The 15961-nt window shown below is 38.4% G+C and overlaps 3 protein-coding genes across 7 annotated transcripts; 1 reads left to right on the top strand and 2 right to left on the bottom strand.

Annotated features, from left to right (window-relative positions):
* Positions 1-1512: 1512 nt before the first annotated feature.
* si:dkey-220f10.4 (tubby protein) lies at positions 1513-8353 on the bottom strand. 5 transcript variants are annotated; one of them, XM_067576599.1, is made up of 14 exons: positions 8205-8352; positions 7637-7706; positions 6592-6751; positions 6269-6496; positions 5961-6101; positions 5595-5747; positions 5345-5505; positions 5038-5199; positions 4779-4891; positions 2608-2722; positions 2420-2518; positions 2158-2329; positions 1923-2048; positions 1513-1607 (listed from the first exon to the last, which is right to left on the bottom strand). In XM_067576599.1, exons 1-14 carry the CDS (start codon positions 8231-8233, stop codon positions 1600-1602), a joined length of 1737 nt encoding a protein of 578 aa, XP_067432700.1. In that variant the 5' UTR covers positions 8234-8352; the 3' UTR covers positions 1513-1599. The 5 variants fall into 5 exon arrangements, with proteins under 5 accessions (XP_067432700.1, XP_067432699.1, XP_067432701.1 ...); XM_067576598.1 differs by having other exon boundaries at positions 1906-2048; XM_067576600.1 differs by having other exon boundaries at positions 1513-2048; positions 5961-6098; positions 8205-8353.
* An 844-nt stretch (positions 8354-9197) lies between these two features.
* On the top strand, positions 9198-11944 carry cfap119 (cilia and flagella associated protein 119). Its single transcript, XM_067576603.1, has 9 exons — positions 9198-9455; positions 9600-9634; positions 9745-9810; positions 9911-10074; positions 10293-10363; positions 10457-10573; positions 10725-10797; positions 11133-11219; positions 11329-11944. Exons 1-9 carry the CDS (start codon positions 9411-9413, stop codon positions 11481-11483), a joined length of 813 nt encoding a protein of 270 aa, XP_067432704.1. The 5' UTR covers positions 9198-9410; the 3' UTR covers positions 11484-11944.
* phkg2 (phosphorylase kinase, gamma 2 (testis)) lies at positions 11562-15546 on the bottom strand. The gene is made up of 10 exons (XM_067576602.1): positions 15355-15546; positions 14947-15058; positions 14678-14853; positions 14520-14574; positions 14338-14403; positions 13493-13656; positions 13309-13399; positions 13061-13214; positions 12731-12856; positions 11562-12589 (listed from the first exon to the last, which is right to left on the bottom strand). Exons 2-10 carry the CDS (start codon positions 15039-15041, stop codon positions 12344-12346), a joined length of 1173 nt encoding a protein of 390 aa, XP_067432703.1. The 5' UTR covers positions 15042-15058; positions 15355-15546; the 3' UTR covers positions 11562-12343.
* Between the last annotated feature and the right edge of the window lie 415 nt (positions 15547-15961).

Genomic DNA, 15961 nt, shown 5'->3' on the forward strand with positions numbered 1-15961 from the left:
TGTACCTGTCTCTTACAAGTGTATGTAAACTTATGACTGCAACTGTACATAAGGAACAATTATATTCAAATGCTCTGAACATAACATTATAAACTATTTTGGGGAAAAAAAAGAGATTTTACCTCACTAGTCCAGCCAGGTGTGTCCATCCAAAATGTCCCTTGTGGCACTATTACTACACTGAACTGACAAAACACATGTGTATACATAAAACAAGTTTTAATGATTAAAAATGCCTAAAGAAATAAATAATGTGAAATACAATAGGACAAAACATATCGGTGGTTCTAGGTAGCGTAACTTGAAATTGGCATATGTTCATTATTGTGCAATATACAAGAGTGTTGTGCAATGTGTAGAGCAAGTGACAAGATCAGCTGAATGTTGCTCGCGTGTTGTGGTGATTCAGTAAGATAAGAGTTGACAGTGAAGGCTCAGTTTATGTCTTTTCCTCTGAGCATTGTGAACGCATGCTGTTTTATTGATCCAAAGACCACATTTCACCGTGCTATGTACAAAGTGCATACAGTAATCAGCTTTGAATCAAGAGACATTATCAGCAGGCTGACACCGCATGCCAGTTCAGTTTAAGCCTACTGATTAAGCTTTTTAAATCTGATTACAAAAAAAAAGATGTGTTATTACATGCATTTTGCAAGACTGTTCTCTCCAAATTCATCACTCATGAAGCATGCTGCAAAAAGCTACTAGCAAAGGTCAAAACAACACAACTCTCACAAGGTAATTTGTTTAGTCTTCAAGAGCATTTGAACAGGAAGCAAGTAAACACTGCATGTTACTAAGCAGATAGTCATGTTGAGATAACAGAAGTTTCAGTTTAATATGGGTTTTTGCTATTAAAAATATCTTACATACACTTGTGATCATCTGACTTTACCACAGAGCGTAACAGAGGCCTATTATTATTAGCTGAAACCTGAATGACTTTCTGTCCCCCCGTGTGAAGCAATGAATACGTGACTGTGAAGCTCTTGTGAGATGGAAATATTTTCAAGTCAATATTGTGCAAGAGCAGAAACCCTGACATGGCTGGCTCTATCTGCAACTTGTTGCAGTTCCTCTATATCTGATATGGATAGGTTATTTTTTTAGTACTTTGATAAAAAAAATGTTTCCTTCTTTGTGATAAAGACTCTAAAGATAATAGGGAGATGTCACATTTGAATGTGCAGATTGCTGATAAAGATGTTGTGTTTGTCAAGATTTTGGGCGAATCTGCTGAGACTGATGGCATTTAAGGAGAAGAGCAAACTAGTCCATGTCAAAGAAAAATAATATGATATTAAACGATAGGTTCACAATTCACTTACAGTGAAAGTGCATTATGAGGGGTCAGTATGAACAGGAGGAATGGTTGCAGCAAGTTTTAATGTTCTTTTGGGCACCTAATTATTGTTTTAGGACAGACTTGAAAAATTGTGAACTTGTCCTTTAAAACACACACAGTCTCTGAAGCACATGCAGTGTTTATAAAAGAAATAACAATTCCCAGACCTGCAAACATTGTTTTATTTTCATTTAATATTTCACTGGTAGTGTTTACACAGTTGTCCTCAATATTTTAATTGCACGAATCCTTTACACATCTGGCAAATGTAAAAAAGAAAGATAATTAGATTAACTTTTACTAACTTACATTACTTTGCTTCCACTTGAATATAAAATCAGTGGTAAAATAATACTGTACCTATAAAACAAGTCTCCTCTGAAGTCTAAGTCTGTACACACATTTTTTGTCCTTATTGAGTATATACAAAGTATTATGATGCACCAGGATACAAAACATTCAAAATGTCCCTGTTGAAAATTATGGGTATAGTAACATGTACATTTTTTTTATTATTCTATCTAGATCAGGGATCTAGTTAAGCACTTGAGGCATACCAGCATGGGTCACTCACAGGCCAGTTTGCCATCAAAGGAAGACAAGGTGATGGCAAAGGCTTGAAGAGCACACATGGGGAAACTGTAATCCATGGAGAAGACGTTGTCCGCAACACGTCCAAACTGCATCACTATGTATTCATCTGGAAGAGATCAAATTGAGACGGATACCGGTGAAGTCATGAACGTAGACAAGGCAGCCATTTTTATTGATGAGAGAGGAAGAGAGGCAACAAGTCAGTCTCATCTTACCGTTGTCTGGGTGGATGATCTGGAAGTTTTTGACAGAGGCCTGGGTGACACGCCCGTGGAAGTTAAGCACGTAGGACTGAGTCTGTTCGTTCCAGCTTGGGGATTTGTTCACCAGGGTGATCAGTTTGTCAGTGGTACCGTTGGCGTGGCAGACCAGTAGGGTCTCAAGATCCTGGAGAAAATTTCAGTTCACCTAAAGTATTTCAAACGTAACCTACATCATCACAGGTTTTATCATCTGAATATTAGTTTTCAAACGTACATTTTTTGGACGAATGGACACTCTTTCACCGTTATCCAGCATGCCAGGGATGATCACCGTCATTTTCCTAGGACCCTTAAATCCCAGAACATTCGTCTCCTGGAACATGACAACTGATTGTGTTACAGGTTTTATTTGTTGATATGCTGCGTATGTGTGTTGAGTGTATATAATGAGGTTAGACTCACATAGCAAATTGCTGCCAGCTCTTGCCTCACTGATTCACATTCTTTGATGAAAGGCTTCTTCTCAGGGTTTTCTCCACCATCATAAACTGTGAATTTTGTACCCAGGACATTGGACCTGAAACATATTAGACTCATCTCATAAATGATTCAGAGATGACTGAGTCAAGAAAAAGAACAAGTCATCTGTGTCAGGTAAAAGGTGAAAATGAAATTAAGAATAAAAAACAGCCTTGGAGTGCAAATTTTTGCTTCTATGTGTCCCTTAATTACAGAACAAGAAATAAAATTGGAAAACATTTGGTTCCAGTTTAAGCAAGTGCATTAACATCCTCTCTTGTTCCCTGTTTTTTTTCTCTCCCTATAAAATGCTATGTTCCACTTGCACAGGTCATTAGCTGTAGGTGCAGTATGATCAAGAACCATGGTTACAAAAAAACAAAATTGCCTCCAAAGTTTACAATGTTACATTAGGGACAAGTGGAAGTGAAAAAATAGAGGCTGAAAGCAATTTTATCATTTCAAATTTGGCAACAGCTTCCTTTCATAGATCATCTTCACAGCAGACATTTGGACTTTCATAGTAGGAAAAGCAGGTGGAAATAATCACATTATTAACAGATTCATTCCATTTTGGTATATTTCCAGGAACTGGAACTGGGTCTGAATGCCTGAAATCCCAATATACTACATATTGCACTATATTTTACTGTATTATATATCATTATATTTGTCCACCATTTTACTGAGTTATTATTCTGGAATTTATACACACAATAGTGCCCTCAAAAAATCCCTCAGTGCAACAAAAAAAAAAGTGTTTGTGGCATGTACACTACTTTCTGCTATCCCATCCCCCAATAAAATGCACCACAATCACAGTCGTGAGACACTATGACACTTGTTAGTTATGGTGCAAAGTTGATGAGGGTTAGTAAGTGTCCAAAATCTCAATTTACTGCTTACTGTAGATTCAACTATTGTCTATTAGTATCTATTATATAGAGAACAGACCCTTTTGACTTGTCAAAGCCGCAAAAGCACAGGTGTAAAGGGTGAGCCAGTTCCTGCAGCCCGGTATTGTGCATGGGCACTTACTGACAAGGCTTACTGGAACAATTAATGGAATGGAGCCATTGTTAATATTGTTGTTTACACTTGTGCTTTTTTCTGCTTTGACAAGTCAAATGTCTGCTGTGAAAAGGGTCTATAGTGCATGAGTGAACACCTAAATGTCATGTAGCATTATTATTAAAGTCCCCCACTTAAATAACACTGAGGGAGAGGGAGTGGATGCCATTTTAGGGATTTTAAAGTGGTACATATGCTTTTTATTGTGGGAAAATCATATCAGACACACATTACTGTTTCAAGCAGAGTATTTTTATATGTCTCAATACATATCTGCAGGGGATCTTTAAGGTTATGAATAGCATCTGTGTTTTTCTTGCTATGACATGTCAAACTGTCTGCTGTGAAAAAGGTCTGTTTCATAGCAATGTCTGTTAGTTGTGAGGACTGTTTGGTTTCAACATCAGTTGATCTCTTGCCCCTTGTACACTTGCTAAAGGCCTCTTCTGCACTTTGTACAGAACAAAGTAGGCTCACTAAAGGGAATAAATTAAAGGAAGACAGCATGTTTAGCCTATCAGGGACCAGTTTACACCTCCTGGATGACAGATGAATGCAATTAACCAGTTGGTAGGCTTTTTGCACGGCAGACATTTTGACACATCATTGCATATTAATGACTTATGCATTACATCCCAGGTGTTGTAGTTCCAGGGTGCTGGTGTTGTGCATGCTGGCACACTGGACAAGCTCACTGGGACTCTAAAATGAACTCATCAATCAATGTTATTGGTTACACCTGTGCTTTTCCTGCTGTCAACAACAACATATAAATGATTGAGAGCTGCTTGTTTTTGCTTGGCAGTAATGCATTTTTTTTCAGTATTTAAAAGGATTTTGAAAGGTTTTTATAATCTAAAGATGTTGGAGAATTTTGCCACAACAAAGAGAGGCCATGTAATTTTTTACCTGCAGTTACAATGTGAAAGTTACCAAAAATCTGGAGTTTCATAGTTTATTTATACCAGATCATACCAGAAAAAGATCACAAATTAAATCAGTTGAGTCTTCTTTCACAAGGTAGAAACAAAACAGACGCATACCTTAGTTTTCCTATGTAGCAGTTGGTGTCTCTGGACAGATTTGTCAGGTCAGTGGAGATGAGATAGTTGGATGTTTTGCACTTCTTCCTTTTCCTGCCTGCCATTAGAAACACCTTGGTGGTGGCACAATGGAAAACAAATTGCAGAATAGATCAAAACAACAAAGAGAATTTAGATAGAAACCTGACAGCAGTCCATATTATTAGGGCTAAAATCTAAATTCAAAATGATTGTTCAACTTTTTTGAGAAAGTACCAACCCTCTTGCCGTCCTCCTTCTCCATGTGGAGGTAATAAGTTGGGTAAATGCCCTTCTCCACACCGCTCCTGTCCCTGGTGACCCTACACTGGATCGTTGTGTTTTTGGGGGCAGGACGCAAGGCAAACTTCTCAAGATCCTCCACTGATATTGGAGACGTTGGCTGAAATGACGAAGAGTATAACACACTGAGAATGATTTCACCTCTCATCATTTTAACTGCTGAATCAGAATAAGGTGCATACTCACCTCATTTTCTTTTGACTATACTCTAAATAGTTAAGATTATTTTACTTGTGATGTCTCACTCTGTCATTAGAGTCACTGCTTGAAGATGAAGTCTCCCTGTAGTTCGAGTTAAGGGAAGCTAGACTCGGCGTAGTTTTCTCTCCTTTGGTTGTCTTTCTTTCTTTTTTCTCCTTCTCCTGAATTTCCTCGTCTTTGTGCTCATCGCTTATTTGGCACCTGGCTGTAAAAATAACACACATGATATTACTCTTCTTTTTTTTTTTAACAGCATCATGATCATAAAGTGTCTCAGCACAGACAGTTACTCACACGTGTCGAGTTGTTTTTTCCTCTTAGTTGATTGAGCGACAAGCCTCTGGGAGCTGTCTTCCTCTTCATCTTCACTTTCATCGTGTTTATTCTTCTTTGCCGCCTCCACCCCTGAGTTTATGTCAGGGGTTGAATCTTCCTGTAAGTGTTTCTCTGTGAAAGAAGAGACATTTAAATGCTGTAAAAGCTGTTACATACTTATGTTGTGTATTTATATGGTTACAAACTGAAATGTGTGTAATACTAACAGCCAGATTAATGTGAAAGCTCAATGTGAAACATTGTGAGTCAGGAAAAACATTTCTATACATTCTAATATGCAGAGAGCTGATTTATTATTAATAAATTCACAAACACTGCTGTTACTTTTACGCTCTTGTTTTGTCGTCTTGTTTGTCTTCTGTGTATCTTCGGATTCCTTCGTCTTGTCCTTCTTTTTAGTTTTTTTCTCTTTCTTCTCCTTGTCTTTGTCCTTCTCTTTCTCCTTTTCGTCATTCTGCTCCACTTCTGAAAAAAAGCAGTGAATAATTTATTAAAGCAAAGTATCTCCTCGTTTTATGTGTTGTGCTCATGAAAACATAGAACATTAGTGGACTAATTGCTGTTCATGTAAGGTCCCAGACCACCAAGGCCCCAAAATGTACATGTATGTATTGTGCTTTTCATATTCTTACGTTTGGCTTGTTCTTTTTTCTCTTTCTTCTTTGTCTTTTTCCCCTCCACCTGGGGATCATTCTCCACTTCACATTTCACCTCAGGCTCTTTGTCGATCTCTATGTTCATTTTCTTTGGAATAACAGGTTTCTCTGAGGGCATCTCATCTAGCGTCAAGGTTGCTGTCAGGTCACATTCGCCCAGCGTGATCTCATCCAGCGGGTTATCATGGGCGTATTCAACTTGATCTCCAGGACACAAAATAAAAAAACAAACGGTTTTATTAAATGTTTGAATTAGGCCATACTGTGGGATTTGATCATGACATTATTCCAATACTAACCACTGAGGGAGGTGTTGCTCAGGGATTGGCAGATCAAGAGAGGTGTCTCATCTGATTTGACAGCTTTGTGTTTTCGGTTCTTTTGGCGAGGATCCCGATTGGCTACCACCATTTGAGAATCAGCCCGTTTCTTTTGCTGCTTCTTCATCAAAAGGGTTCTCTGTAGGAGAGATTAGATTTTAGATATTGCAATAGCTCCACAACTGGACTCTTTTTTAAAAATCTTTTCACTTCAGTATTTTTATCATTCGCGTTTACAGTATATATTGTTGGTTAGGTGAAAAGCTGTGCAAGCAAGAGCATTTAATTGCTTGTACTTTTTTAATGCCTATGATGAAAAACTGACCTGACCTTAAGGTACATACACTACAGATTTTATGAACCAAATTCTAACTATAACCCAATATTCTATTATTTAAACATTATTACTGTTTTAATGAAAAATGGACCAGACCAGTAGATAATTCATTAAATTATATTAAGTTATAAGTTAAGTTATGTTGGTTGCTGTAATTTAGGTAATTCTAAATAGAAACTTGATGAGGAATGCATCATTATTACTGTTTCCTATTACTACCATTCCTATTAATTTAGGATTAATACTGTCAGTATTGGTATACTGCTGTTGATCTTTCTGGTATCAGGTGTTAATAAAGTGCTCTACTTGAAACTAATTAGTACTAAACTATAGTACCCACTGTAACAAGATTGTGACTTAATGTTGAGCAGTGGCTCCAAACAGCAGGTGGTTCTGACACACACAGGTAGCCATGACCTCATCAGACTCAAGAAAGCTTTATTTCTTTGCAAAGCTCAGCATCATTTTTTAATTTAAAACAGAATGTTTGCTCCACTGTCAGCATGGAACATAAGTATTTATCTTTAAAACAATGAAAACATAGAGTAAACATGCACCGTATCAACTTAAATGTAAAAAGATGATTGTGACTCATTTTAAAATTATTCTTGCACAATTTTGAAATAAACATATATGTGATATTTTATGTGTAAATGACATCACACAGCTATGATTGTAGTTCTTTACCTGATTGTCCAGCTTCTGTTGTCGTATATCTGGTTCCTCCATGTTTTGAGTGAAGAGCAAAGACTCACTGCTAATTACAGAGTAATCAAAAAATAATGAAGGATGTTCAAAAACAACAGATGAAATGCACGATGAAAGTGTTCAGAGTGAGAAGAGATTCAGTGTCCAAATAAATAGAGCACTTGGAGCAATTAAACATGGGAGCGGGTGTTTGGTTGTGCCACCCTGCTCCATCTGACAGTCTGTTCACCTGCATGTAGCAGAAGGCAAAGTGGATTAAAAGGGGATAATGTTCTTAAACTGCACTGCACAGCTCAGTCAGTATGGACAAGCAGTCTCGGGGACAAGGCAAGCTTTGCATGACTGCTTTATGGAGATGCCAGGCCTATAATGTTACAGCTGAAACGTGAGAGAAGAGATAAACAGGAAGGTGATGCCCTGCTGCTGCCGGTCCATTTACCAAAAGTCAGCAGTCTGCATCGTTTAGCCAGGCGTAAACAGTGTAACACGGAAGCCGCAGTTATCACCACAAATTGCCCTAAAGCTTCCGAGAAAAACCGGGTCTTACCCAAGGTGCATCACTGAACGTCGCGGCATTACAACACATCTCCTGAGGAGCCAGTAAAATCTCTAAGAAAAACATCCTAGAAACATAAACAAACACAACAACAGATTAACTGGACACTCTGGTTTATCTCGTTGCCATGGATACAGCTGCCACAGCGGCGGGGAGAGAGCCGAGAAAATTAATCAACAAGTCTGAGACCGTAATCACCACATTAATGTTTTGTTGTTCTGTGCAGTACCTGTGACAGACAGCTGGTATTGGTGCACTTTTGAAGTGTTGGCACACATTTTCATCCCGATTTGGCGCACAAATACTTGTTTACAGGACCGATTTTCAACCTGATTTTCTCACTAAATTAATTAACAAGTTCTGAAAGACTTGTTACAAAGTTTTTGGGCTGCATTTATGTCATTTTTATTATTTCATATTTTGCACAGCTTTGTTTTTGTATAGGTCTATTTTATATAAATTCGTCATATTTGTAAGTGTATTGAGACTTTTGTGACGCACTACAAATCATTTCATTTCCCTTATCTGTTCTGTACGTCACGTCAAGGACTTCTAAACTGATTAAATTAGACCACGGACCCTCATTTGATAAGATTTTGTCCTAGGGTCCCTAATCTGATAAGATTTTGCTTTTAGATGTTTTATCACAGAAAGTGTATGAAACCCATGACCAAACTAGCCATACAGTCTGTCATTGTTCTACTTATGGATGGAATTATTATAATGAAAATACATTATTCCCCTTTTAGCTGGGGACCGCCTGGAACCTCCCCTGGACTCCAATTTGAGAACCACTGCTGTACGTATAGTGCTAACAATTAGGCTGGTTGTAATAATAGTAATAGGCTGTATAACATAAGTAGCAGTAACAGTAATAAAAAGGCAGTTTTTGACCGAGAATAAACAGGCCTCAAGTAAAATGAAATGTAAAAATATATATATAAAGGAAGAGTTAGTTATCAATGATGTCCGGTGTTTTTGTTATTATCGTCATTATTTTATTAGGTTTCTGTATGATTGTGTACGTGTCGGTAAACCGGAAAAAGAAAAAAGGGGATTGTTGCTAAGATACCGCGAGGGAGCCAAACAGGAAGTGATCCAGCTAAACTGAAGCCTGTTTTAGCTCACTGTTTCATTTCGCATCCAGAAACTTCTACTTGGCAAACAAACCAGTGGATAAATTTGTTTGTTCAATTAATGATACAACTACAAATCAAATCAGAAATGGATACGAAGATAAAGGTAGGCTCTTAATATATTTTGTTTTAACTGTTAATTATTATTTTAAAAAATCACATTATGGCTTCAACTCTAAATCCAGTTTATTTTTCAAAATACTGCCTTGTAAGGCATTGCAAATAAAGCAAACATTATTTTATTCTGCAGGTACCACAGGCCCTGAAAGCTAAAGTCATGCTGTGGTGAGAACTGTCCACAGTCCACATTATGTTTGTGTTGATTTACAACTTGTGACTTGCATAATAACTTAATGTCATGTCTAACCCTGAAACCTTTCCCTTGGTGTTTTCAGGACAGATGTAAGCTACCATGACATGGAGAAGATCGATAAAATGCAGTCCATTCCTGACCTGGAGAGGTTCCTGACCCAATTTATGAGCAGAAAAACATCCTATACACAAACACACACACATCACTGACATGTATTTTTCTGTCACACTTCTTCTCTTCTGTGACAGCGCTCTATGCGGTGTGTTTCGAGTTGACCTTCCTGAACCAAGAAAAGCAGTTCAGCTGGAGTTGTATGTCCAGACTGTGCTTTTTTGCAAGGAGTGCAGCTTCAAAAAGGAACAAACTTCTGCTCTCCTGTCCATCATCAAGTCCATTCATGAGGCTAACATAGGCAAGTTAAACTTATGTTATCACTGCAGTGGGGCTGGTAGGTTAAGGTGGGAAAAGGCTTTGAATACAGATGATGTGGAAAATCAATTATGTGAGACCATATGTTCACCATATATTTACATACCGATACTAATATTTTCTATATTTCTATATTTTTTACTAATATTTTAAATGTGCTTTAATTTCATGTGGGATGCGTTTGAAACTGCTCTCTTGCAGAAACGCCGCTCAACAACGTAGAACAGTGTTTTGAATACTGCAAGGAGCTTCTGCTCTGTCACTCAGTCAGGGTGTGTAACGCAATCAACACTCATAAATCTCCATCACTGTATTGAAAGTTTCTGTTTTTCATCTGTATGTTTCCCCGTCTCTCCCCACTGCAGCGACCTCCCTTCAGTATCAATCTCTTCAGCTCTGAAGAGGTGAACTGCATTTTTAAGTACATCCAGAACAGCTACATGAGACACTACAAACTCTACAAATATATTTTCACTCCACAGGTAAGAGTGGGAAATTACAATCATTCTACACAAAGTATTTCAGGCAAATTCTGCTACCGTATATTTTTGATGTTATACTCACCAGTTATAGAGATCAGTTTCTAGATTTTTTGAGGGAGTATCATCATTTTTTTTCTCAATTTAATCACAGGTCAAACTTGATCTGTCTTTGACTTACTCTGGGATTCCAGACCAGGATGACCAGACTATGAAGTCTGATCCAGGTATTTACTACAGGTTTATTTGAAGTTATTTAAGGTAGCATGGAAAAGGTTAAGAAAAAGGTTAAGGGACAGCATGTTGAAAGTTAATCGACATTCAAGCTCTTATTTCATGATAGAAAAATATTATTAAAAAATTACATTTGACATTGTGACACTGTAAACACTTTAAACCCACAAATATAAAAAGTACTTCCACCTTCTTGCACTTAACATATTCGATCTATTTTGTTTTTCTTTATATACAGTATATTTTTTGACATTTTAGACCCACTTGGACTAGATTTATCAATAATTTGAAATACTTTCTTTTGTACCAAATGCTGAAAACGTGATAGGAAAAGAAGCAGAAGCAGTACTGAAGACAGACAGGTGTCCAGAAACACATGAAACATCTATCACAGAGCCAGAGGGAGCCACACTCGGTAGGATCACAAACCAGGACTTAGTGTAACTGTGCAGAAATAACCGTAGAAGTCAAATGCACATATAATAGTGTATTGCACAGTAACTGCTTCATTTCCTAATTTTCAGGTTCCAAGTCAGAACTGAAGGCGCTGATAGAACAAGAAGTCAGAGAGCAGATGACGCTTGTGTCCGGACAACTCGATCAGCGGGTGAAAGAAATTGCAGATCAACACAACTGCGTGCTAGATTCTCTACAGCCCAACCACAAGGCCAAAAAATAATGATAAGAGTTCCTTTTAGCTTTTCTCATTCAGACATACATGCTTATTTCCAAAAAGCACTCAAACAAAATACAATGATTCAAACTTAAATATTAGTTTTATTGTCAATAAAGCCTTTTTATTTAAATGTACAATGTATAGCTGCATTTGTACTGTACATTTCTCAGGCAGGAAAAGTGCTCCTTATTAAAAGAGAAGAATGAACTGACCATGGAATGATGTTGGTTAGTTTCAATAGGAAATACAGTCATAGTTAGTATAAGTTGGTTTCCATGTAAGGAATGTCTACATGCATGACAGCTACAGGATTTTTCAACCAAAAAACTCCAAATACCGTACTTGAATGTCTCACACCTGTACTCTGGTATTGATTTGTAACACTGGAATATCTGTAAATCTGAGCTCTAATACAGTACAATACAGTGTTTATATAATAATCTATTAAATAGCTAATCACAGTGCTTTTAATGTCCACTTCAGCCACACAGTGCTTAGAGATGCATCTTCTGATGATCAACAGTTAGAATTCTAAATACATATAAATGTGCGTATATATGACGTGTTTGTGCAACGTGTCTCTACCGCACTGCAAACATGATGACCTGACATGAAGAGTTTAAAACAGCCACAAACTCGGTTTAAAAGGCAGATAAGGAACATTGAGTTGTGCATGCTTATCTCGAAATTTCTCACTTTCTCTCACGGTGCGCATTAAGGCATACAAATATCCCGGTCCCTGAATTCCTCATCTTAGAAATTAAACACAGTAACTCGATGAGACAAACTTGAACATGACAGCACATGCAAATGAATTAAAAAAAAAAAAAAAATCAATGTGGTTAGGAATGAGGTCGATTTTCTTATGTTTCAAAGTCCTCCAGGTCCAGCAGCATGATCTTAGCCGTGTTCTGGAAGAGGGCAGCTCGGTTCTGCTGCTCCCCTTTTTTCACCCAGTGCCCATAGATGCGGAAGGCACAGCCATCGATGAGCTTGCGGACGCCACGGAGGGAGTAAGGATCTCTGGCCAGCACCTCCCGAGTCAGCGGACGAGCCCTGCGGTAACGGCTGTATATCCTGATACAGGCCAGCACGGTGACTATCAACACCTGAGGAGGCAAGAAAGGAAATCAGATGCAGAGTATATCTGCGTCACTACATTCTGCTGAACAGGCGGTCTGTCTTGAAATTTTAAAAATCTGAAATTAGTTGCACTAAAAAAAAAAAAAGCAGCCAACATGGAGTCTCACCCTAAATGTTTTTCTGGGAATAAAGAGCCGCACGTCTTCCTTCTGGTACTGTCTGAAGAAAGGATGTGCTAATGCTTGCTCAGCAGTGAGACGGACAGCTGGGTCCAACACCAGTAGCCTGGATATCTGAGCATCACAAGCATTTGAAAATTAGGTAAAATATGCGATGGTTTAACTGCATGATTTTGTCTAAAAATGACTATGTTTCTGCTGAGGCAACTGTTTATCCCACTTTGAAGATCACTAAAGGTTAAAAAGGAAACATTATTAACATGTTAGGATTTAAGTTCAAACTCTAAAGGTTTATCAATCAACAGAATATCAGCTCACCAGATCTTTCACTGTGTCAGACCTGTCGTCCCATTCTGGGGAGCTGAACTGATAGCGACCCTCCATGATCATCCTCAGCATTAGCATTTGTTTGCGATGCCAGAACGGCGGTGAGCCCGCCAGCAAGGTGAAGAGGATCACTCCACATGCCCAGCTTTCCAACAGATACATCAGAACAAGAATTAGAAATATGATTTTAAACAGTGAGATACTTCAGATTAATGTTATTGGCAAAAGCGAAGACTTACAGATCGACCTCTTGGCCATAGCCTGAGTGCGTTTCATCCATTGAGCATTTCAGTATTTCAGGGGCCAAATAACCAGGGGTCCCACAAAGCTCTAATTATAACAATAGACAAAATAGATCATTATAACAACTATATGATACAACATAACTGAACAGATTGTTAACACTGATCTCCAGCTGAGTACCCCGAAGCTTCTCTCCAGGCTGTAGCTGCACTGAGAAACCAAAATCAGACAGTTTGATGTGTCCCTGATCATCCAGGAGAATGTTCTCGGGTTTCAGATCCCGGTGGACGATGTTGAAGGAGTGGAGGTACTGCACAGCCTCCAGCAGGGCTCGCATTATGCTCCTGTTGTGCAAAATATAAATATTTTACATTGACTTGCTTAAGAACATTTTAACAAGTGTGTTCTTGTTTATTGTAGCTATTTTCAGTTCATTTTAGTGCGGTGTGAACATCAACTTGCAGTGTTTTGAAATGTGATTTGAGTTACGTAATCGATCACATCAAACGTGGGATGCCTTCAGTTTTTTTTTTAATCAAAGTTGAATTGCAATACACGTCTAAGTGGACTGATGTGAAAAAAAGGTGTGTTCACATGCTTGTTGTCATCTCTGATGTGAGACTCAAGAGCATCTGCTCACAGCAACTTTTTAAAATCAAAAAGCTTCTGGGTTGACAATGTTTGCTCATTGTTAGGCTTATATGTTTGATCTTTGACAACACAACTTAGCTCATGAATGCAGAGCTTTAAGTCTTTAATATCGAACCACATATGCACGAACCACATTTAAAGACTCTGCAAGTTGATTTTCATACTGCACCAAAGTAACAGCAGCTTGAAAGAAAGGAAATATATATTCATCAAACCATAAAATTACAGTTTATTTGGGAAATTCTCAGCAGGAATACAAGGAAGAATACATCATTTGGTGTACAACAGGCTAACACCATAATAAAATGTCTCAAACTGTCTTAATAATGAAGCCAAATTAAATACTTATAGAGTGTAATGATGCTGGAGCTCACCTGGTTTCCTTCTCACTCAGAGTAACTTTTTCTGTGAGGTAGTCAAACAGCTCCCCTCGTCTCATGCTGAAGAGGAAAACAAGAGTCATACCATCTAATAATAAATGTACATATATTGTTATTCATATATTTGGACAGGAACTAGACAGACCATTGAACATCTCATTTGTCATCATACTCACAGGTCGAACACCAAAAATATGAAGGTTGTGGACTCATAGGAATCAATGAGAGTAACTAAAAGGGAATGAAACACATAAAATGGTTTCATCACTTTGAATCTTCTGCAGCAGACAAATAAAGAGTGTTAGTGATCCAAAAGAGCAGAAGGGAGACATACTGATTGAGGGGTGTCCCTTCACCATGTTGAGAACTTGGATCTCCTTTAGTGTGGAGGTTTTCACCTCCTCCAGCTGCTGGACTGTCATCTTCTCCGCTGTGATCTCAATAATCTTCACTGCCAGCTCCTGGCCCGTGTGTCTGTGCACACACCTGCGTACCACGCTGCTCACACCCCTGAAAAACCAGTGACACATAATACAGCATTACTTCATCACATTTATTAGGACACAGAGGATTATGTCAACGAGGCTATGTTGATGGACTCACCTGCCAATCACCTCCTTGGGGTCATATTTCTGGTAAAATTCCTTGGCCCCCACCCAGTCTGGTAATTCATCTCCAACAACAATGTCTTTGGTCATGGTCACAGCATATAAATCTATGACAACGAGAATCTGTCAGACACATGTCTCACTTTGTGACAGTCCTGCATGGTTTGTTTAATAAGAGGAACTGCTGAGCTAACTCCTGACAAGGAAGTGTTTTGTTCTGCATGAGTTTAAGTCTGGCTAGCTGCACATTGTTAGGGTTTGCTTAGTTCATATTCATCTCTCTCCTGTCTACTGTCATTTACAGATAATGCCCTTGATCCATCTCGACAGCTAGCTAGCTCTGTCTTTGCTTTGGCCTTGCTGCAGCGGCTGGTTCACTGACCGTACAGGAAGTTTTACTCACCGTGTATACAATCAAACGACAAATGATGGACACAAATGGATCAATATAAAACCGCCATCTCGGTGCCAGGAAGCTAATGCAAAGCCATAACTGTGCGTGGTTCTGCAAAGTCAGCTAGCAAGCATCTGAACACTGTTTACATTCCTGGCAACAGTTTATTACTAAAACCTGTAACTACAGAGTGTGTCGGTGCTGCCGCCAAGAGGCCGGAGGGGGGACTGCAACATGGGTGGATTTATTTATTTTAATGGTATTTTCAGGATTTTTCTATTAACATAAAAAATAAGTCAGAATTTACCGAGTATTAGGGCCACACTGAGAGAAAATATTTTTGAGATTACGTGAAAAAAATCGTAATGTCAGATATAACCAGCGGGAGCCTTGCGGTCAATCACTTCCAGCTTTTTCCTTTTCCACAAAAAGAGGCAGTTTCTTCCAAATCAGTGTCGTTCTTTCTTCTGAATAGACACATTTGTTTAATCCTGACACTAACAATAATCTGGTGCTCCTGTGCCAAAAGATTAAGTATTTCGTTAATTGTGAAACCCATATTTAATATGGTATAACTTTACAAGATGCTCCACATTCCTCATTTTAAGCAGGCGGC

Source organism: Thunnus thynnus, chromosome 20 (assembly GCF_963924715.1).
Source record: "Thunnus thynnus chromosome 20, fThuThy2.1, whole genome shotgun sequence".
Taxonomy (NCBI): Eukaryota; Metazoa; Chordata; class Actinopteri; order Scombriformes; family Scombridae; genus Thunnus; species Thunnus thynnus.